The sequence below is a fragment of the Polistes fuscatus genome, unplaced genomic scaffold, assembly GCF_010416935.1.
Source record: "Polistes fuscatus isolate 324 unplaced genomic scaffold, CU_Pfus_HIC Scaffold1, whole genome shotgun sequence".
Taxonomy (NCBI): Eukaryota; Metazoa; Arthropoda; class Insecta; order Hymenoptera; family Vespidae; genus Polistes; species Polistes fuscatus.
In genome coordinates this window covers 7,303,577-7,325,909 of record NW_025112997.1, presented here as the reverse complement: position 1 = coordinate 7,325,909, position 22,333 = coordinate 7,303,577, and the positions used below count along the sequence as shown (strand labels likewise).

General features: G+C 29.5%; 3 protein-coding genes across 15 annotated transcripts; 1 reads left to right on the top strand and 2 right to left on the bottom strand.

Annotated features, from left to right (window-relative positions):
* Nucleotides 1–159: 159 nt before the first annotated feature.
* On the top strand, nt 160–12,214 carry LOC122526285 (transcription factor IIIB 90 kDa subunit). Of its 3 annotated transcripts, XM_043649601.1 has the most exons (16): nt 160–258; nt 680–804; nt 1,246–1,459; nt 1,574–1,658; nt 1,805–1,941; nt 2,025–2,129; nt 9,449–9,598; nt 9,669–9,762; nt 9,860–9,992; nt 10,103–10,199; nt 10,283–10,432; nt 10,514–10,599; nt 10,669–10,906; nt 10,995–11,160; nt 11,267–11,439; nt 11,525–12,214. In XM_043649601.1, the coding sequence occupies exons 3-16, from the start codon at nt 1,246–1,248 to the stop codon at nt 11,656–11,658; spliced, it is 1,962 nt and encodes a 653-aa protein (XP_043505536.1). In that variant the 5' UTR covers nt 160–258; nt 680–804; the 3' UTR covers nt 11,659–12,214. The 3 variants fall into 3 exon arrangements, with proteins under 3 accessions (XP_043505536.1, XP_043505545.1, XP_043505553.1); XM_043649610.1 differs by lacking the exon at nt 680–804; XM_043649618.1 differs by lacking the exons at nt 160–258; nt 680–804 and adding an exon at nt 1,128–1,163.
* LOC122526493 (BTB/POZ domain-containing protein 6-B) lies at nt 2,569–9,205 on the bottom strand. Its single transcript, XM_043649925.1, has 7 exons — nt 8,871–9,205; nt 7,315–7,596; nt 7,077–7,224; nt 6,656–6,978; nt 5,287–5,328; nt 5,047–5,225; nt 2,569–4,662 (listed from the first exon to the last, which is right to left on the bottom strand). Exons 1-7 carry the CDS (start codon nt 8,959–8,961, stop codon nt 4,198–4,200), a joined length of 1,530 nt encoding a protein of 509 aa, XP_043505860.1. The 5' UTR covers nt 8,962–9,205; the 3' UTR covers nt 2,569–4,197.
* Nucleotides 11,225–22,250, bottom strand: LOC122526314 (RNA-binding protein 4-like). Of its 11 annotated transcripts, XR_006306025.1 has the most exons (13): nt 22,092–22,250; nt 21,356–21,379; nt 20,352–20,694; nt 19,809–20,123; nt 19,449–19,668; nt 18,332–18,466; nt 18,116–18,175; nt 16,452–16,484; nt 14,583–14,788; nt 12,784–12,972; nt 12,460–12,594; nt 12,187–12,364; nt 11,225–11,569 (listed from the first exon to the last, which is right to left on the bottom strand). XR_006306025.1 is itself a non-coding variant. In XM_043649665.1 (9 exons), exons 2-9 carry the CDS (start codon nt 21,374–21,376, stop codon nt 16,291–16,293), a joined length of 1,221 nt encoding a protein of 406 aa, XP_043505600.1. In that variant the 5' UTR covers nt 21,377–21,379; nt 22,092–22,248; the 3' UTR covers nt 15,631–16,290. The 11 variants fall into 11 exon arrangements, 6 of the variants coding, with proteins under 6 accessions (XP_043505600.1, XP_043505608.1, XP_043505630.1 ...); XR_006306024.1 differs by having other exon boundaries at nt 12,187–12,611; XR_006306023.1 differs by having other exon boundaries at nt 12,187–12,594.
* Between the last annotated feature and the right edge of the window lie 83 nt (nt 22,251–22,333).

The following is a 22,333-nucleotide window of genomic DNA, read 5'->3' as shown; positions in this document are numbered from 1 at the left end:
TAAAAACTGTCGGTAAAACGGTAAGAGATCTGATGGTAAATTACCGACCATTAGAGATCCGATGGTAACTTATCGACCATTACAGATCCGTTGATAACTTACCCTAAGGTAAAATATTGTTAGAGCAACAATTTTATCGATAAGAGAAATGAAAAAATGTTTTACGAACATAATAATAGAGAGTAACCGAATATAATTTATAATCAAACGACTCTTTTTTGTGAACATTTCTAATAAAGATTATTCGTTATATCGAAGGTACGTTGTTAGAAAAGAAATAATAAAACGTCTGTAGTAGTATTTTTTAAAAAGTACTCTTCGAAGAATGCATTGCAGTTTTTTAAACTTTGCGTGAAATAGTTGAACAAATTAATGATTCATTTTTCTTTACGAATCTACTGTATTTCATTACTTCTTATTAAGTTTTAAAAACTGCAGTGTTTATAATATATTGTATTAGTAGTTTATAATTTGAAATCCCGGCTGTGATGTTCCTGAGTTTTCTACTAGCTAAAATTTTCTAGTCAATTTTCAATACTTAACCTTTTGCTAAGCAGCTCGAGTTGTACTTATTTTTTAATATTAATAAAATGCAATTACAGTATTAATAAAATATATATGTTTAATTTTAAGTCATTTTCTATATTAATAGAATCGTTAAAATAATTAAAAATTATAGAAAATTAGCGGGATTTGAACTATCCCTTCTTGGTCTTAAAATGTACTCATGCTACGCTTGAGCTATCAAGGATTCGTGCGCCGTTCGCTAAACATAAGTGATTATAGTCAAGAACTTTAATAAAGGTATATTATATATATATTTTTTTTTTTATGTGATCAAGTAATCATCACATCGAGTCATTTTTTTCAGGATTATTTTTGTTTTTTCTTTTCCTTACTATGCTTAATGTACTTGTACTTATAAAAAGTAAAGTTGTATTAACCTTAACTGAGAATACTTGCGTATCTTATAAACGTGATGTGGAAAATAAAATGTGTGGATGTGATGAAAATAAAAAAGATGCAAAGTATTCGTATAAAAAAACAGTATTCAAAAGATATTAATTGTTTTCTTCATCTAGTACAAATTTTCTTTAAATTTCTATAACTATTCTTATATCAATATATGTAGTTTTACATTTTGTTTGACAACTAAACGAAAGGTTATGATTATTTCTATTTCATCAAATGCTAATGACTAATAATTAATTGATCAACAATTTTCTTGAATATTTGATATCGCAGATGTCGGGAAGCAAGTGTCGTAACTGTGGCTCCGTAGATATAGAGACAGATCCAGCACGTGGCGATGCCGTTTGTACAGAATGTGGTACCGTTCTGGAGGACCAACTTATTGTCAGCGAAACCACTTTCGAGGAATCTCCATCTGGAAATATGATTGCCCTCGGAGAATTCGTAGGAAAAGATAGCACGGGTAGAGCTACAGGCTTTGGGGCAGGTTCGTTGATACTTTTAATATAAATATACAATTTGTATTTTTCATTTAATTGACTCGATACAATGTATCTACACGATGAGGTAACTAAAACAAATGCTATTTTTTTCTCTTTAGCATACCGTGTCCGTGGAAAAGAATCTAGAGTTATAACGTTACAAAATGCAAGAAAAGGAATACAGCATCTTTGTTTGCAATTACAGTAAGTTTCATCGATATCAATTATTTACTGCGATACCTATTATAGGTGACTAGATAAAATAACTAATTTGATAATTGGTATTAATAATACTACTTTGTAATGTAACATTTATACTTTCTAATTCTATAATATTTGTTTGTTATAAGACTTAATCAACGTCACGTCGATGAATCTGTTAATTTTTACAAAATGGCATTAAACCGACAATTAACTCGTGGAAGGAAGCAAGCTCACAATCATGCAGCATGTGTATATATTACTTGTCGTTCCGAAGGCACAGCTCGTATCCTTTGAATATGTTTCTACTTGAATAACTTTTCAATTATATGTAATTACTTATTTATGATTCCTTAATGACTTACATAGATTTGCTTATCGACATCAGTGATGTTCTTCAAATTTGTGTTCATGAACTAGGACGGACGTATTTGAAGTTTACGCAAGCCTTATGTATCAATATACCTTCAGTAGGTAAGCATTTATTTAATTATCATATTTTGCATGATACATTATTTTAGAAATTCTTTTCTTTTTTTTTTTCCAAAATTTCATTTTAATGAAAGTTCCATTTAATTAAAGTAGCCATTGTTTGACCTTAAATAATATGATATACTTAATACTTTTCTAATCGAGAATACATATGTATAATAATATTTAACAAAAAATATTATTGCTCTGTGTGACTAGTAGATAAGATAAAATTCTTTTAATATTTCAATATGTTTGTATGTATTTCAAAATGTTTTCTTCTCTTTCGTTAACAAAATGTAAGACTTGTTACAATTTCAAATGTATTCTTGCAACGGTAAACTTGATAGCAGTCTAGATAATAATAGATTTGGATAATATTTAATTAGCAAAACTTCTACGATACTTTTAAGGAATTAGGTCTTATTGAATACTCATTATCTGTTAAATATTCATTAAATTTATTGCAAGAATAACAATGACTAATTCAGCTTCATCGGCACCAGAAAAATCACAAAATTGTTTCTTTTTTTGGTACAAATGATGCGGTTAATAATTAATTTTTTTTCTCTTCAAATGGTGTTTACCTTTTTCAGAACCCACATATGTTACAGATTTTCATAATACATTTGTATCATTATATAGATCTCATTTCTGTATATTTTTATTATGAATATTTACAGTTCATTGCCACTGAGCACAAAACGATTTCATTTCTAATTCTAATATTCATATTCTGAAAAGTATAAATGAGACGGATAAATCTCATGACCACAAAGATAGAGAATAATGATAAATGCACTACTTTACAATAATATTGTTATTTGCGATATTGAACAATCCTTATCTTATCTCTCTTATCTTTTTGCATTACTTTTTGTTTAATACTTCAATATCTACACTTACATATGTGGTATATTGTACAAGGATAAATTAAAAATTAGTTAAATTTAGTTAAATTTTGATATTCAAGTAAAAATAATATCACAATTATATACAAATATTAATAAAATTTATAAAAGAAATAAAAATGGGAGGGAACAAATGATAAATCTTAATTTACCGAAACATGACTTAAGATATAAGTTTGAATCTTTTCTTTTGCAGAACTAAGTCTTTGCATATTATGCATTTACTTTTATTAGATGAAATTAATATCAGAATTATACTTTTATGTTATTTAAATACTGATGTTTTAATACAATTTATAATAGTAACTGGTATATTGGTTATTCAACGTAATATGGACTCATTTGGCTAGGTAGAAATCGAAATATTGAAATATTTCGAGTTACGTCAATTCAAAGAAGTGTTGCACTATAAAATGAGATATTTTTAACAATATTTTATAATCCACACGATACTTTTGTTTTGTTTTACAAATATCTCAGTTATGTAGTTCCAAAAATATTTATCCATTTAGTTGAAATTTAAGATTATTATATATCGTTATGTTACAACGTATTTTCAACTGATTCCAAAATCTCTAATTGATTTACTACTACTGTCATCGTAAATTGAGTAATATTAATACATATTTATTTTCCTTATTGCCTTATTTTTATGCTTTATTACTTTTATCTGACCATTAAGATTGAACACTATTTGTTTTTAAAATAAATTGATCTTTTTTTCATATGACAGCGAAGAATATATTCCGAAAATGTTCAGATTAAAGTGCATCTGTCATATTTGCTTATTTACTAAGCTCTCCAGAGTGAAGATATCAATAGATTGCAATAGTTTCTTTGCTGCAAAATATTCTTCTAGAGTAGAGTAAAATATTCTACCGGGTGGGCATACTTTAATACAAGATCTGTGTACTAAACTATTTTCATAATAGAATATACATACATACATATCATGTGCAAATTCCCACACAATAGAGCTTTACTCTATCAAATTGAACTTATATCGTTTAATAGGTCGACAAAATGTGCAAGTTTTTTCTTTCATTGTTTTTTTTTTTTAAATGATAGCCACCGAATAGCCGCAAAATATTTGTTTGTTTTCGAAACAACAACAAAAAAAAACACTTCGATCAAAGTGTTAATTACATCGTAAATTTACATCAATCGTCTGATGGTGGGCCATAAAAAATTAATTCAGGTATCTGTCCACCTTGAACACCTGTACCATTAGTACTTTCAGAACTACATTGAAATTGAAAATTTACGCTACCAACTGTAGCCTCGGTCATACCTTCTTGACCAAAATAACTTAATTCTACGCCATCGAGTATTGCACTTGCCGTGTAAAAGCACTCTGGTTCTATTTGTATAGGATTTTCAAAATACACGTGAAATGTATTGCTTGATCCATCAGAAAAAAATTTTGTACTATTTTCTGACAAGACACAGCCCAGTCTTTTAAGTTCTATTCTAACATTATAGTCCGCAGCACCAGTAGAGCTTCCGTATAATCCAAAACCAACCACAAAAATTCTTTTGTCAACACTGAACTGGATCGAATCACATCTTCCTCTGTAGCGCCACTGATTGGATCTATAAGCGCACGATTGGAATCTATGACAAACCTATAAAGAAATTTCCAATTCTCACGTAGATCAATAAATACTTTATTACAAACACATAAAATTTTTAAATGTTTATACATATAGAGCAATCACAGTTAATATTGTTTAATGTAATCTACGTACACGTATATATAGACCACTAAAATTTGAAAAAGTAAAAACAAAATAAAAGAAAAATAAGCATGTCACTTTAACAAACAAACATAACAAGTTTTATGGGGAAGCTACAAAAATTTGAATATATATATATAAATATTAATTATAGAAAATAAAGGATACATATACAACTACTTGACTGTATATAATATTTCAAGTAATACGACATTGAGGAAAATTATTTTGAATTGAGAAATGATTGGATAATTTAATATTTCTTATGCGTACCTGAGTTTTTAATCCTTGTCGTGCTTTTGTGGGAAAGCACAGCATCGGTCTGTTACTTGCAGTGAAGTGTAGAAAAACGTCTATTGTTTCTTGTTGCGTTAGTATGCCAGTTTGTGCAGCACTGTTAGCAAATTCCTCTAAATTCATAGCTGGAAGTCGAATTAGATACAAGGCAGAACCTAAAATAAAAAATGGAAATAACATAACTAATTCCTTCAAGAAAAACTTACAAATATTCACCTAATAATTGTCGTTGATTCGCGGATGTGGGCTCAAGATCTTGTCAGATGAGCGCGAGGGCTTCGAATAAATAATAGATAATTCGCTTCCTTCTTATGTTTCATATCATTTTTATTGTCATAGTTATCGATTAGTTATTTCCGAAAAATAATTTTTCAAAATCTAAATAATATTATCATTTAAAATTTTTGTATAGTTTCTATTTATGCTTTTATGTTATATATTTTTTGTCTCTATCTGAACTTCGTAACACTTTTATCGTATAAGCCTGAAAATGTATTTACTGTCACAGAACTATTGATTACTAATGAGTATATTATAAAAAAATGCAAAAGCAGGGACATGTAGAATGAACGAGTAGATTTATAAAAGTATTTTAAGCAGATAAGGAATATTTGTTTTGAAGAATAAAAGCTTAAAGAATATAGTCTTAATATATCTACATTTAACTTGTTATTAAAATGAAATGATGGTAGGGACACAATACATAAATAAAATATAACTTTTATTGTGAAGCCTTTTTTAGTTTCATAAATATAAGTGTAAATATACAAGATTGCAAGTAAACTACATTCATTAATAAAATAATATATCAAAAAAGATTTAAAATCTAATATTACATAAAAAATGTCAAAAGCATTTATTTTTCTATAAAGCAACATTTTAGAATAAAATTACATGTTTATTTGATGGTATTTTATTATTGTTGTTACTTATTTCTACAAGTTTCATATTTTCAGTGCTATATACAAGTAGTATATATAAAAAACAAACTTAAAAATACAATGTAATATAAGTTACAAGAAATATAATATTAACTGATTGCAATATAGATTATTAAAAAGTTAAAGCATCTTTAATAATGTTGATAATTTAGATGATGTTTGAAATGTTTATAATAAAAATTAATTTTAATTTTAAAACGATTTTTCCTTATCTGATTAATTATTCGAGAAATTCTACATAATGACACCATTAGATTTAACTATTTTAGATAAATCATGATTGTTACTATATCTACTGTCTGAAAGATCATTAACATTTACTGTATGTTTCATTGATTCGTAATCTTCTATAAAGCTATCTCGATACATCATGTTTTGTGTGATTTCTATGTCCAGTTTATTACCTGGAAAATATGGCTCACTACGCGTACGAAAAAGAGCAAATGGTAATCTTTCCTTATTTATATCAATAGCAGAAGAATAACATTTAATTTCAGATAAACTTAAACAGTGTGGTGTTAATGATATTCTACTTTTGGAACTTTCGCGAGTGTCATTTATTCTCAATTTTTTCTGATAATTACGTTCGTATTGCAATTTTTTGAATTTATCTTTGATACAAACATCTTCGTAAGAATAAAAATGTCGAATATGATAATCATGATCGCTAAGAAAATTGGATTCATCTACCATCATGTCCAAGCTTGTATTTAAAGTAATGGTACTTAATACCTTCTGATTATTACTTACTTGAGCATCTATAACTTCCCAGCATCGTTGCATAAGGTCTGGTTCTTCAAATAGTCGAGATTGGCTTAGAAGTAAACACGCATTCTTTGCAGTCAAACTTGTTTCCAAATAATTGACGCACGCACGTGCTAAGTGTGGAACTATATACTTTTTAGCAACGTAAAGCGTTGCTAAAACTGTGTCAGCTTCTAATTGTACTTCGTCGCAATACATATATCTGAAATAAGATTCTTCTAAAAATACTGAACTATCACCATGAAACTTGTCATTTTATAATTGTTACGCGTGTTCATTACATCTCTCTGACATACTAACCTTAACAGAGCAAGGAAAGCTGCTGGCTCTACATCTGGCACTTCTATGTCTTGTTTATTTTCTGCTAGTCCACCGTAAAACATGGCATAAAATACAGAACTACCGGTAGCTAAGACATACTTGTGCGCTGGTATAGTTTGCGTATGGCCTGTAACAAACATTATCCTCTGTTTATAATCGACAATATATTTATCAATTCTATTCAACTATAAGAAAGGAAGAAAAAATCATTATATACCTGGACTACCAACAATAAATATAATATCTGCCATGAGATGGTTATTGAACATAGCAGCATTACGTTCTCGAACTGTAGTCTTTGTTGCTTGCCAGTTAGGATCTTGCGTACAGTCTTCAGGCGATGAAAGATTTAGATGAGTTACAGGCGACGATAAGGAAGACAGTGGCGATGTAGGAGCACTTGGGGGCTGATATATTATTTTTTCTCGTTGCAATACAATGCAAGAGGACAGAGGGCTTACAGATGGAGGAGAATCTGATACATTGCTTGGAGATTCCGCTAGAACATTCACAAGTTTTTTTCATTAAATTATTATCTTGATATTTTCCTAATTATTCAATGAACTTATATTCTCCTTTAAATCGCTAATAACCTCTTTAATCAAACGCACACGCACACGCACACACATCTCATGAAATTATTTCAGAGTATCTCTAAATTCACAATATAGTAGCATGCTATAGATAAAAAGAAGAATATTTCTTAATTGAAGTGTCATAAAAAAACATAAATAATTTACCGTCAGTGTACATTATTTCATCAATTTGGTGTTAATTTCGAAGTTAATCTTTTATCTATGTTTTGACATAGCAAAGAACGGTGTCACCAAAAAAAATTGATGAATATTTAATACCGTTATACAATAAGAAGTACCGATCAAAGCGGAACATATATGCACATCATATTGAATAGCAAAAACATTTTGTGATAGCGGAACACTGAGAAACGTTCGTCTTGCTTCGTTTTTCTTCGGGTATATTCGTACATTTCTCGGTGCACGTGATGTACATCGCGTACAAGTCCAAAGTACGAATAAAAATATAAACGAATTTCTTTAGAACAGCGTTCATTAAATACACGATTATTATTTACTATTATATAAGATAATTCTAATCAACATTACATTTTTTGTTTCATCTAAATACCAATAATACAATTTACGACATTCTCAACACGGAATTATATTTTTGTATAAATAATGTTTTAATGATTAACGTAGTCATGCCGGCGACAGGATAATCCAATCAGCGTGAATGCGTATCAATGCATATGTAATACTACACATGACATATATACTATAATTATATGTGCAAAAGAGAAAAACTAATCTAAATTCGTATTGTACTCATTATCTTCCATATTTATACGATATAATTTAATTTAAAAAGATTTTAGGATCAATTTTTAAAATGATACGAAACATATACTCGACATACTTATTAAATACTGCATCGAACATTAATGATACTTGTAACAACATTGTTTTTCTTATATATGCATTGAATTATTTCAGTATAATGCGTTTATTTGCAACTCAAAACACGATTTAAGTATTTAAAAACATTGGATGACTGACCAGCCATTGTTTATAAATAAATCAATAAGACAGCATTTTCCTCTATGCGCGCGTGTATGCGTATGTGTGTGTGTGTGTATACATAAAAATACACACGCGCGTATTCGAAATCGGATCGAATATCGATGTTATATCGTTTAACTAGAATAAATTAAAAATACAGCATCTTTTTAATTGATTCATGTTATTCTCTTACCGTTGACCCAAGCATTGGTTTGCTTGACCGTGACGTTATCTTGATACCGTTGCAACGGCTTGGCGGTGATCTTGGAGTATAAGTTAGACATCTCTGTTCTTTCTGCAAGACGAGACGTCTCTCTTGTATATTTATTCTTCTTTTATTCTTGAATCGTGTCGAATGAAAGAATCACGGTAAATTTAAGATAATAAAGGAGCGTAGGTTTAGGGCCGAAGCGCCATGCTAGGAAGACGGGCGCTGGTTAGGTAACACCACACGTTAACTTTCGTCTCTGCAATCGATCGATAATTCGTGTTACAATGCGCATGTCTCTTTATTTAAATCCTACCCTCTTTATTCTCCCGTTATTTAAAATACTAACTTTTTCGAATAATATATTTCTAATTTTATTTAAATAACACATATTGCACATCATTGATTTTGACCCTTTACAAACGAACCAATGGATTTTACAGTATTTTTATGAATTTAAATGGCTATATTAAATTTTTAAATTTGCCGCGTATTATATGTTATAATTTAAATCTTGTCACATTTGCTTTTACGATATACTTTTATGAATTATTATATTTTAGATCCTTGCTTGTATATTATGAGATTTGCAAACAAGCTTGAATTTGGTAAGAAAACCCACGAAGTAGCAACGACTGCAATAAGAGTAATGCAAAGAATGAAAAGAGATTGTATACACAGTGGCCGGAAACCATCAGGATTATGTGGCGCGGGTAAATTTGAATGATGTGTTTTTCAATTTAAACAATATATAATATATACATTTTCAAAATTTGATTATAGCTTTGCTAATGGCAGCACGATTACATGAATTTAATAGATCCCCTGCTGATATTGTAAAAATTGTTAAGGTTCATGAATCTACTTTAAGGAAAAGGTATATATATATATATATACATGTCAAATGTATCATATCTATGCATGTATAATATATTTAATATCAAAACAGCGATATTTAAGGCGTTTAATTGTAGGTTAATGGAATTTGGAGATACACCTTCTAGTGCCTTGACTTTGGAAGAATTCATGACAGTTGATTTAGAAGAAGAACAAGATCCACCTGCATTTAAAACTGCTCGTAAAAAAGACAGAGAACGATTACAAAAAGTAGACAACAAAAAATTTTAGTCTTTTTAGAATTATAATATTAATTTTGTATACTATATACTATTACTACATATACTATATATACTATTCTTTGCTTTTATTCATTTCAGTTAGAAAATATAGATACAGAAATAAATGAACTTCAAGCTGAGATCGATAGACAAATAGACGAACAAAAAGTTGGAAAGGGAAAAAAACGAAAAAATGGTGTTTTAGTTTTTGCAATTTCTCATATACGCTATATATTTCTTTAATATGTATCATATGTATAATCTTGACATTAATTACAGGATCTTCTACGGAAAATGATTATGCTGATCGATTTATTAAAGAAACTAATTTAAATATTATTAAAGATTGCATTGATTCTGAAGCTGTGAATTCCGATGTTGAGGAAGAATTACTTGAACGTGATAATGATACGTTATTTACAGGACTTGGTAAGGAACCTAGTTACGTTGGCAAAATAAATGAACAATTAATACAATTATGTAACAACAAAATCTTATAAATCTTCGAAGGCCCTGATATTGCATCAATGGGTTTAAATGGAACAAAGGAAGCGAGTAAAGAATCAAAAGATAAAAACAAATCCAATTTTGAAAATGTAGGTACATACATTTCATGTATGTTTAAATTTTGTTAAAAAAGTAATGCAATGTTTATTTTATCGCAGGCTTCTGGAGAAATTAATATTACTGACATTGATGATGACGAATTGGACGACTATATAATGACAGAAAAAGAAGCTGAATTCAAAGATACTTTATGGAAAAAAGTCAATGCAAAATATTTGACCGAGCAACAAGAGAAAGAAGAACGACGAAAGAAGGAGAAGGAAGAAGGTAAACCAGAGAAAAAGAGAAGACGTACTTCAAAACGAAATAAAAATCAAGGTCCTGCTACTACAGCAGGTAAATTAAGACTAAGAGATACTATACTATATGTATATATATATATTTGTGTGTCATACTGGATTATATATATTGTTATTTATTTAAGTGGAAGCTATCGAGAAAATGTTGCAAGAAAAACGTATATCTTCCAAGATCAATTATGAAGTATTAAAAAGCCTGAACATAAATGGTCCAAATAATCAACAGAAAGAGCAAGAAAACCCGTTATGTAAATCTAAGGTTGACATTAAAATGGAGATTAAGTCGTCAGGGTTAGTTGTTATGAAAATCCTTATGAAATGTTATATTTTACATTTAAAATATCTTATTTATCACTTTTTCTTTTAAAATATTTGTTTATTTTTCATGTATAACCAGGACATCGATTTTGTCATTAAAGAATACAGGAACATCATTATCACAAGAGACACGTTCACCAAAATCTAATAGAAGACGTAAAGTAGAAATACCAAGTTCAAAAGAACTGGAAGAATTTGTGGAAGAAGACATGGCACCTCCTACACCACCCGCGCTTGATTCATCAGACGTTGGTAAGTATGAATGTCCGTTGTTTATTGATCTTTTCTCCTTCTTAATCTTTCACATGTTAATTTGATATTGTTTTCTATCGAACAGTGGATGAGGCAGAGGATTACATGGATGATGTTGATGATGAACCCACTGAAATGACAGGAAGAGAAATGCTTAGACGAAGAAGTGGAATTGATTACGACGATGACTATGAATATGACTATGGAGAAGAATATTAATACTATATCTTAATCAATGCATTTTCTCTCTTTCCGTTAATTTGATACGCTTATTAGATTTGTTTTCTTATTTATTTTATTGTGTCTATTTTCTAAGAAGACCCTCTCACATCTATCCAGTACTACCAAAGAGGTTGCGTTTTTCTACTGCCTCTGGAGTCAACGGCACATGGTTTTTGTTAAAGGGTTACTGATTACTTTTTTTATTAACCATGCCCAAGTTTTCCTTTACTTTAGTGATCCGAGGGAAACTAGTAATTCAACGTGGCTAGGCCGTTGACCTTACTTAATTATACCAAACGTAATTGTAATTTTATATATATGTAGTACATTTTTTGAATCATGGAGATCATTTTTTGTATATCGCCATTTATTTTAGAGTTAAAATTATTTATGAAATTGTAAAATATACATAGCTATAATAAGGAGAGGCATTTACGAAGTAATATTTTAATTACTTCTTAATATTAAGTTTTTTATTATTAAAAAATATATAACGCACCATTAATATTTATATATAATATATACCTGAAATTAAACTCTCTCTGACAAGGGCTATTCCTTCTTTTTATTATTTGTTTTCTCCCTCGAAGAGTTAAATGTCTGTCACCTTTCGTCTACTGTTGTTTGGTTGCGATCCGTCTCATCACTGTCTCTCTCAAAGATCCTCTTACGTTCAACCGCTAGAAAATCGATGAAAATCACCCTGGAATTTGTCGTTCCCATAGGTGAAGGTCCTCTAGCATGTCCCAAAAATAGAGTAACACATTGAAGACCTTTATAGTTTGCATATCCGCCCACCTCGCTATGTTAAACGTGTTTTTAACATCTAGTGTTGCTAATACAACTATGCACTGCGTCGCGTGATAAGTCTCTTCAGTTCTTCGGTAGGTTTCAAGAAGATCGTTATTAGATCCTAATGTCAACCGTCCTTTCCTAAATCCATACTGTTTCTGAGATAAATATTTTAAACACATGCATTTGTATTAATAGTATATTTTAAAATGAACCATTAAAATACTTTCTTGTTACTTACTGAAAGAACAAATCAAATATTTGTTAATTTCATTTGAAGTTAAAAATAAACATCTAAATTAAAACTTAAAACTCATATTTTGTTCTTACGTCTTTGATACATTTCATTCTTTTTGCTCGTATAGTTGTCCATATCCAATGACCAAATGTATCCAACAATCTGGTAAAGTAAGTACTCATGGTGGTATCGCTCCTCGTAGTATTCATTTCAAAGTTCAGCTTCCTTGAGTTCTCATCTTAAAGTTGAGCAGTTTCTTCTCTTCTCAGCCAGTTTGTAATCTATTAAAAAGAATGTATTAGTAGATGTCAAATGTAGATTACATAATGTGCCACCATATAAAAAGTGGACTTTATATTTGTAATAATGAGAGAATTTATATATACATATATATATATATATATATAATATATTATAAAAATAAGATGAATGATAAGTGCTCTTCAATAATATAAATAAAATTTTGTGAATAAAAGAACAAAACAAGAACAAAAAAATGTATGGAAGCATGAATTTCAATATACTGCTATGCAGCATGAAGAATATGACAATTTTACTCTATTACTATTATTATTATTATTAATATTATTATTATTATTATTATTATTATTTGCAATTAAATTTTGTAGCTGTTGGGCAGAATAAATATATCTAATCTTTCGCACATGTATATATATATATATACATATATATATGATGTACGAATTTAATCATTAAAATTGTTAATGAGTAATAAAAAAATGTTTTTTCCATCTATTATTTCAAAGTTAATTCAAAAGTCCATTGATACTTTCTATTGTTAGAACAGCGTTTTCTAAACAAAATTTCATGTAAATCATATTATAAATTTTAAACGTAGCAAAGAATAAAAATGGGAAGAAAAATCAAAAATATAAAATAAAAAATTAAAAGAAAACCAAAGCAATGACATATCTTAGAAATAAATTAGACTTCGAGCACGATTTAGAAATTATTGTTCTAAATCAATTAATTTATCGACGAGAACACTAAAAAATCAATGCAAATCAGAAACTATAATTCAATTCACGCTTCGCATTCATTTGCATTAGTTGGCGCATTAATTCTATTTTTTAAATATGAATAGACGCAGTGGATGATTTCTAATCGTTATTATAAGAAAAAAAAACAAAAAAAGAAAACAAACGAAACAGACATACAATAATAGACATAAAGAAAGGAAATAATTGATATCGTATAAATTATTAATAAGATATCTATATTCATATTTATAGTTTCACTTGTAATATATATATATATATATATATTATAATAAAAGTACAAAAAGTGGATTGTTTAATCCAATTAAAATGTAAAGAAGAAAACTTGTTATAACAATATTAAAATGAATTTATCAATAAAATATAAAACTTAAAAATTGTATAGACGATAAAATATTGAAATACAGACAAAATGAAATAGCTCATAAGCTCATCTTATAGAAAAGAATTCTTTTGAAGATGTTTCTTATCGTCAAAAGTAAAACTGAATAAACTGCGTATATTCGATTAAAAATCAAATTAATATGCTAACATTTAGTCTAACTCTCGATATGCATATAATGGAATCACGTTTCTCGCAAAAATCTTCTCTATCCTCTGTATAAAAGGGAAGAAGCGAGCGCTTTATCTTGAATTCTCGCAATGAGACGTATTTGACGATCGGCGGGTTCGTAGTGACTCGAAAACTTTTTGTTCGATTCAATTACAAGCCGTAAATAATATTCGTATATAGTAATGCCAATATGTATAGATATACATATATATATATATACATATATGTATATCTATATGTATATATTATATTGACACATACCCGAAAGCATGTGCTTCTTTTATGCAGGTAAAGTAAAGAGCGCACGCGTTGGACATACCTTCATTTTCAAATTCAAAGCACGCCAGCTTTGAGCGCAAACGCAATTTGTAGAATTATCCGTATATCGCAGGTTGGATTATTCACAGGAGTCTCGCATCTACGGGCGGCCACACGCATAGGTAAGATCATAATCGTTGATAGAGACGTTTTCTTCGATTATCGCACGTTGATTCTCGCCATCGGACGTAGATATTCGGTAAAAACCTGCTAAACGCACGTGCCACACGCTAACATAATAAACAACGATCTTTGCGTATCTCATCTAACTGAGTTGACTGTTTAAAGCTATGCATTGTTATGTTCTATTTCTTTATAATCTAATTTATCGGATATATATATACACTATATACACTTTGCATAGCCTTAAGAACTGTCATATATTTCAAAGAAATATTATTGAACAAAATTATTTTTCGTAGACAAAAACTTTTATCAAGATTTTCTAGTCACTATTTCCACATTTCACAATCTTTAAAATATCTTTATAACATACTCCTAATGAAATAGTGAAGACAATAAATTAAGTCTATTAAAGATACTTTATCTATAAACTATGCAACGCAATAGCAAAAATAGTATGATTAATTTGTTACGTTTCTATACTATCGTAAAATAATATCAAATATATTTTCATTAATTTTAAGTATACGTAATCGTTGATTTTAATACGCATTTATTACTTAAAATAAATATCTTTCCCATTGACAAGAAAAGAAGGATTTATTGAACGATTAAATATAATCATTTTTAATAATTATTCTTTGTCAAGAAATTACATATGACATTATAAATGTTTAAAACATAAATCACTTAATTTTTCTATTTTTGTAATATTCCAAAATCTTGGTATGTTTATGAAATAACAAGTTAAATAAAAGAATTTTTCTTGGAGACATACATATTGTTTTCTTTTCAAATCTTAGAGTCAAGAAAAGAACAAAATCATGACATTTAAATCAATCAAATTAATCACGCTTTAACGTGATATAATTCTTTTTTGCATTTCTATACTTATCTTATAAAGGTACATAAATAACTTCTGAAAGCACATTTTCTTGCTTTATTAATGAACATTCAAAACATTATTTAAGTTCTTATTTGTAAAAAAAAGATTATACAGCAATGCTTCTATAGTCTAAGTCAATTTTTATAGAACTAATACTATAAAATATAATCAAATCATCTAAACCTACAGCATGATTATTTATCTTACTTTAGATAAAGACATAGGATATTGTGAATATTTGTTTTAATAATAATAATAATAATAATAATAATAATAATAATAATAATAATAATTTGGAGCCATATTTAAGAGCAAACAAAAAAACGAATGAAAAAGTAAACTGAATAAGGAACATAAAATCTTAGTTTAAAAATTATTTTCATCTATATATGTTAATGATTTTACTCAAAATGAAAAAAATACAAAAAAATAAAAAGAATATTGAAATTATTTTGTTGTTATATTATAACAAATATAGCTTAATATATGTATTATATATGCATAATGTGTGTGTATCTATATTATGTTGCACGTTGCTGTTTCTAGTACTTTTTCTTTTCGTTTCCATTGATGAGAGATTACCATTAAGTATTATCTTTCTTCCTTTTTCTGTTTTGCTTTATATTGTATAATTTACATCACTCATGGTATTTCTCATTCTTACCACACCTTAAGAGTTATACGTTAAACTTTAGGTCTATCATAAGTTACACATAGTATCATCGTAATTGTATGGATTCTGTGTTGGACATAGGGCAGTTCCTAGGTATTCGAGTCCGTGCGAGTGGCCACCACTAAAAAGGCATTATTTAAAGCTGCCTTTTGCATGCGCTAGTATATGCATTAATATGTTTTTAGTACCTCGGTGGCATCGCATCTGCCGGACCTGGGAAGCTAAAAGGTCAGAAAAATGAAAAATCGCACAATTAATTTTTTCTTATGGCATTAACGTCGCAAGGAACTGATGAAAGTATAAGATGCAACACTATTACTCACGAATAACTAAATGATAGTAATAATAATCGCGTATACGGAAATCTTATCGTTCGTAATGTTGTGTCCTGAGATATAATATATACTTATATATATATTTATATATATAAATACATATATATGCACACACTTCTCTATGTTATTTTTTTCTTTCAACATCATAACGCATGAAATAATAATATCACATGATTGAACGCCGAAGAAGACTATGTTCGAGTCTCAACGAAAATCTTAATAACAAACCACGGTATAGATCATTGTTGGCTCATCTTTAATATCGCATAAATCTTTCTCTCGCTTTTTTTCTTTGTTTATAAGCCATATATGATAATTGCAAATTGTCATAATTTTTGTCCAATGTTTCATCAAATGCATCCTCAAATATGGCTTAATACAAACGCAAATGGATCACTACAAAACGCAATAATAAACGCATATTTTTCTTTTGCACCAAAAACTAGGATTTCTATCGATTCATTATCATTTTGTTTTGCAATTACGTGAAACGCTTTCACGTATTATTATAATTGGTGCTACTTCGACGAGCAAAGAGGAAAATCAAATAAAACAAAAAGTTCAATAGATACGCAACAATTCTCTTTAGTAACGCTTCTTCTTCTTCTTTTCTTCTCCTCTTTTTTTTTTCATACGTAAAAAGGCGCTATACATTTATTAACGAGTTACGGTTCCGAAATATATATGTCATCGCCCGATTTATTATTCGCAAATATTATCTTTCTTTTCCTTCATTTTTTTGTTTTCTTTTAAAAGAACGCTCGATTTAGATTTCTCTCGCGAATCGCGTAAAAGAAGAGAGGTAATATAGATTGAAAATGATCAATAAAGTCAATTAAATATTCCACATTTTGTGCAAAACCATTTAATCTTTGACGATTTTTATCGAACAATTTACAAATAATTTATTGTTTATTGTTTATTATAAAAAATTTTCAAAAAAAAAAAAAAATTAAATCTGAATTATTAAATATTTTTATATAAGTATAGATCGGATCATGCAGATCTCATGTTTTTGAGAGATATTTGTTAAATAATAGAAACATTTTTTGCAAAGGCACACTACCTCTGTTCTTTTTTACACACTCAGGAGCTAAAACATCGTGTAACGATATTTATTATCCACCGTTTATTAATGAATAAATGATATTTTGTTTTTTTGCAAACGATGGCACGCCACACACACACACACACACATATATATATAGACATATATGTGATCGAAATGAATTATTATCGCGGTAAGTGTCACACCTTATACTTTTACAGAAATATTTAACCTGTGACTGTAATCTAAAAAAAATTGTGTTTCTTAGGAGAAAATGAAATAAAATTAAGTAATTAAAGCATGTAACGCAGAAAGGAACGAGGACGTTTTAGATCAACGATCAGTCGTTCGCATATATTCCTTTCGCTTCTTTTTTTTTCGATCTTATTGCGTATCGTACAATTATTTCTCTACTCGCCGCGTGTCATAAGAAAATATATTATTGCTAAATAATATAAATCAAACTTACCGGCCGCCGCCACGTGGAGGAGGTCCGTATGCATCAGGTCTGTCGTATCCTTCGGTATAGCTATATTAATAAACAAGTATATTTATTTTTCGTTTTGAAATTATATTACATAAGATCAATGCTTATCAAAGAGATATCAATAACGAAAAGAAAAAAGTCATTAACACATACAAAATCTTATTAATGAAGAATACAAAATATAAATGATTATCTTACCCTCCACCGACAGGTGGGTATCCACCACTGGGAACGGCACTACCAGGTCTTCTACTAAACATATCCGCTTGTGGTCCAGGACCAGTATTATAACTGGGAGCACCGGTACTATAGCTGGAACCAGTACTCATTGGCCTAATAAAAAAGAATGTAAACAGTGAATAGAAGTTTGCTATTAAAAGCATTAAATTAATATTTTCTTTTTGCTTGCTAGAAGTATCACGCGTCATCAGGTATATTAATGACTGATTTACTTCTTTTTTATGTTTTGCGATAATCTGTTATAACATTCCTCATTATGGCATGAACATTTTGTGAGCCATTGTTGAAACATTCAAAGGTGAAGAAAATTGCCGCGTTTTTTCCAATATGTGTCTATTTAGTCATTTCATTTTATTTATTTATTTATTTCTTTTCTTTACCATGTTTAATCAAAAGTGTGTAAGAATATTTCATTGCAACTTAACAATGAAATTACATACCTCGAAACCAGCAGCACGTACAATTTGTACGTCAATAATCTGTTGAATATATGGCGATTCTTGCAAAACCCTTCTGCTTTTGCTTAGATTATATCATATAAAGAATAACAGACATCGTCATAATATAAGACTTGTAATAGATATTCCAAAAGTACCTGTGATGTAACTTTTCCAAATTTTCTACTAGATAACAACTAATATCAAGAAGCTAGACAACATTTGCTTAGAAAAATGGACAAGTAAAATTTAACGTGATTCAATTTCTACATGCACTCGCACTTACTCTTTTAACTTTTTTTTTCTTTTTTTTTAAGCCCGTGCATGGTCTTAAGCAGATTAGTAAATGTGCAAATTTATTTTTGAGATAATAATTAAACTATAATATTGTTAGATGCATTTGAAAAAGTTCCAATGAAATGGATCATTTTAATGTTCTTACACTTAATGGCTCAAAAAGATATTCGCGGTGATCATCGATAGATCAGTATTACTTTAATTGCATGCAACAATGACACTACACTTAAGAGCTATAAGAAAAAGATTGAGAAGATTCTTTTTCTTAAAACAATCGAATATTTTCTGTTTTTTCAAGTAAGAACATAAAGAAAAATGTTTTTAAAGTATAATAATTTTACCAATGACTCTCATCATATCCGACATCAGTGTATCCAGTACCATATCCTGTCGTGGCCACGGCAGCACCGCCATTTCTCATTGGTCCGGTCGCAGCACGATCATAATCATTTCTTGCAGTATAATCAACTGTGCGACTTGCCCCAAAATTATCTGTACGACCATAATCAACTGGACCTGGTGCTCCACGGTTAAAATCTCCTGCCATACCAGCTCCAACTACTGGAAATAATATCAATAAATGTGTACTGAAACAATAACAACTTAATATTATTATTCGAAAAACACTGTGTTATCCCATATTGCCAACATATTAATTAGAAAAATTCTAAAGTTAATCCAACGTCAAATTATAATGTTACCATAATCTGTTCTCGCTCCAAAATCAGCAGCACGGGTATAATCAGCAGTCCTGCCATAATCAGCTGTTCCTGTTGGGCCATATCCTCCTACAGCAGCAGCAGGTCCATAGCCTCCACCCATCCCCGGCGCCGTTGAGGTGTATCCCATCGCAGCAGTTCCCACGTTCTGGCCATAAGCTCCACGGTCGGTATACCCAGTGCCAAAGTCAGTCCCTCGTCCACTAAAGTCCCCAGCACCACGATTGTAATCGGTATAGCCAGCTGCGACGCCACCTGCAGCAGATCCATCGTAACCAACGAGTTGGATCGGAAGAACTGTAAAGCACGTCGAATATTCCAGTTGGTTTTTAATTTGAAATGAATGTGGATTTGAAATCAACGTGCTATATTCTCATTGTTAATAAAAGATCTAATAAGATTAGAATATGTGTTATTTGTCTTAACCTATTATAAATAGAAAGATGCAGTGTTAATTGTAAGATGAATGAGAAAATAGCATCATCGATAAATGTTATATCTTATTAAAAATAAGAATACAGTTACCTCTTCTATCATTGTATGGTCCAGGACGAGCGTCTCTACCACCGTCTCGTCCTCCTCTACCACCTCTCATAGGTCCGCCTCTTCTGTCTCCATCCCTGCGTCCTCCACCGCCTCCGCGTGACTTCCCAGTTGACTGCTCTACGTTGATGGTTGCCCCCTTGAAGTTAGAATTGTGGAGTGCCTTGATGGCTGCAGCTGCATCTTCCTCTCGTGCCATGTGTACGAAGCCATATCGATTCATAACATCGCATTCCGTCACCTCGCCAAACCGTGAAAATAATTGTCGCAACTCATCGTTGCGACAATTTTCTGGTAACCGCCCCACAAATATTTTTGTTTTTCTCTGAAAAAATGCAAAATATCATAAATAAAGTATCTTATTCTGATATTTAAAAATACTCTATGATTAAATACATATATGAAACTAAAGTAATCATGCTGTACAATAAACGAAGATATGAGACAACTATTTTTGTATACACGCGTATGTATCTCTAAATTCGATCATACTTCTGTAATAGCAAGCATGGTGTCTGTTAGAGAATTTACTTTAGCTCAGTTTTTTGTATTACAAGCTTACATTATATATATATATATATATATATATATATATATACATATATGTTATATATAATGCAAATTATACTGAGCTAACAGAAGCATCATTGATCAAGTGTATTATGACTTATATAATATTTGAAGAATCTAATACAAAATTTGCATATTTAGATTAAACAAATGCATACTCAAATTTGCTGCGTCAGATCATAGACCGCTTCGACTTACCCATCTGTATTAATGATGCTCAATAATCATTTTATTAGAGAACAGTGGATTTATGTATAGTTTCCTTAAATGTATTTCCTGTAGTTTCTGGGAAGTGTGTAATTATAGAAAAATATGCATAGCTTTTTATAAAATAGCATATTAAGAACAATTGGTAAACAAAAATAATTGATGCTTATTAAATAAAATATAATATCCTAAGTAACAAATGCGCTTACCGGTTGATTAGAAGACACCATTTTCTGCAAAAAGAAAATAATTATTTTTCAGTATAAAATATATCAAATAGTTAAGATACCAAAATTATATGTAATTTACATGGTATGATATTACAATGGGCTTTGCTAGTAACAAGTAAGGTATATAATATAATAGATAAATGTTTCTTAAGACAAAAGCTTTATATTTCACTTATCTATTTTCTTTTAATCTTGAATATTTTAAAAATACACATTAATTATGAACAAATTGGTGCTTTCATTTCTCAAATACATATTAAACGTGTTATTCATAGAATAACATATGTATATACTTGATTTACCTTACATTTCATATATTAAGGAAATCTACATTGTCGGGAAATCAGAAAGCTTAGCCAAAAAATGGTAGTATTGTGATCACGTAATTCTGTATGATGGTCGAAAGACGCGAAAACTATAGTCACGTAAATTTTAAAGGGAATCCAATTTTGTTACAAATTTTTAACCAAAATAAACACTAATATATTTTCGTACAATAATATATAAAAATATGTTTAAGGTATTAATAAAGAACATATGTAAAATAATTAAAGCATACGCCTTAAAAAGCCTATTCTTATGTATCCGGTCTTTGCATACTATATGAAATCACTTAACTACTTAACATTACTATCAAAATAGTACGATACCACTCTTTTCTCAGCAATCTAATTATGCTAATTATTGTCGATAAAGAAAAATTGGTCATACTCACATGTAATTGCGACGTTTTGGCGAAATTAAATTAAAATAAAAAGGATGAAACTTTCGTGACGCTCAACAGCGAAACGAGGCACAAAATGGCGTCTGACGATTACAACAGTTATTACCGTACGAATCTTCGGTTAAACCGTCGGGCTTATATGCTATGATCTACTTTTTGTAGTATTAAGATTCGATTCCGGTATAAGAAAATAAAATCGAACACCAGGTGGCAGCACACATTAACATAACCAA

What these genes read in the sequence shown, in the direction of transcription:
- LOC122526493 (XM_043649925.1), bottom strand. Translation starts at nt 8,961, where the DNA reads ATGTCTAACTTATACTCCAAGATCACCGCCAAGCCGTTGCAACGGTAT. An exon ending in AACCAATGCTTGGGTCAACG is followed by an intron (nt 7,597 to 8,870) that starts GTAAGAGAATAA and finishes TGAATGTTCTAG; the next exon opens with CGGAATCTCCAAGCAATGTA. An exon ending in GCTTTCCTTGCTCTGTTAAG is followed by an intron (nt 6,979 to 7,076) that starts GTTAGTATGTCA and finishes ATCTTATTTCAG; the next exon opens with ATATATGTATTGCGACGAAG.
- LOC122526314 (XM_043649665.1), bottom strand. Translation starts at nt 21,376, where the DNA reads ATGGTGTCTTCTAATCAACCG. An exon ending in TGGTGTCTTCTAATCAACCG is followed by an intron (nt 20,695 to 21,355) that starts GTAAGCGCATTT and finishes GCATTTTTTCAG; the next exon opens with AGAAAAACAAAAATATTTGT. An exon ending in GGATATGATGAGAGTCATTG is followed by an intron (nt 18,467 to 19,448) that starts GTAAAATTATTA and finishes CTTTTTTATTAG; the next exon opens with GCCAATGAGTACTGGTTCCA.
- LOC122526285 (XM_043649610.1), top strand. Translation starts at nt 1,246, where the DNA reads ATGTCGGGAAGCAAGTGTCGTAACTGTGGCTCCGTAGATATAGAGACA. An exon ending in CATCTTTGTTTGCAATTACA is followed by an intron (nt 1,659 to 1,804) that starts GTAAGTTTCATC and finishes GTTTGTTATAAG; the next exon opens with ACTTAATCAACGTCACGTCG. An exon ending in AGGTCCTGCTACTACAGCAG is followed by an intron (nt 10,907 to 10,994) that starts GTAAATTAAGAC and finishes TATTTATTTAAG; the next exon opens with TGGAAGCTATCGAGAAAATG.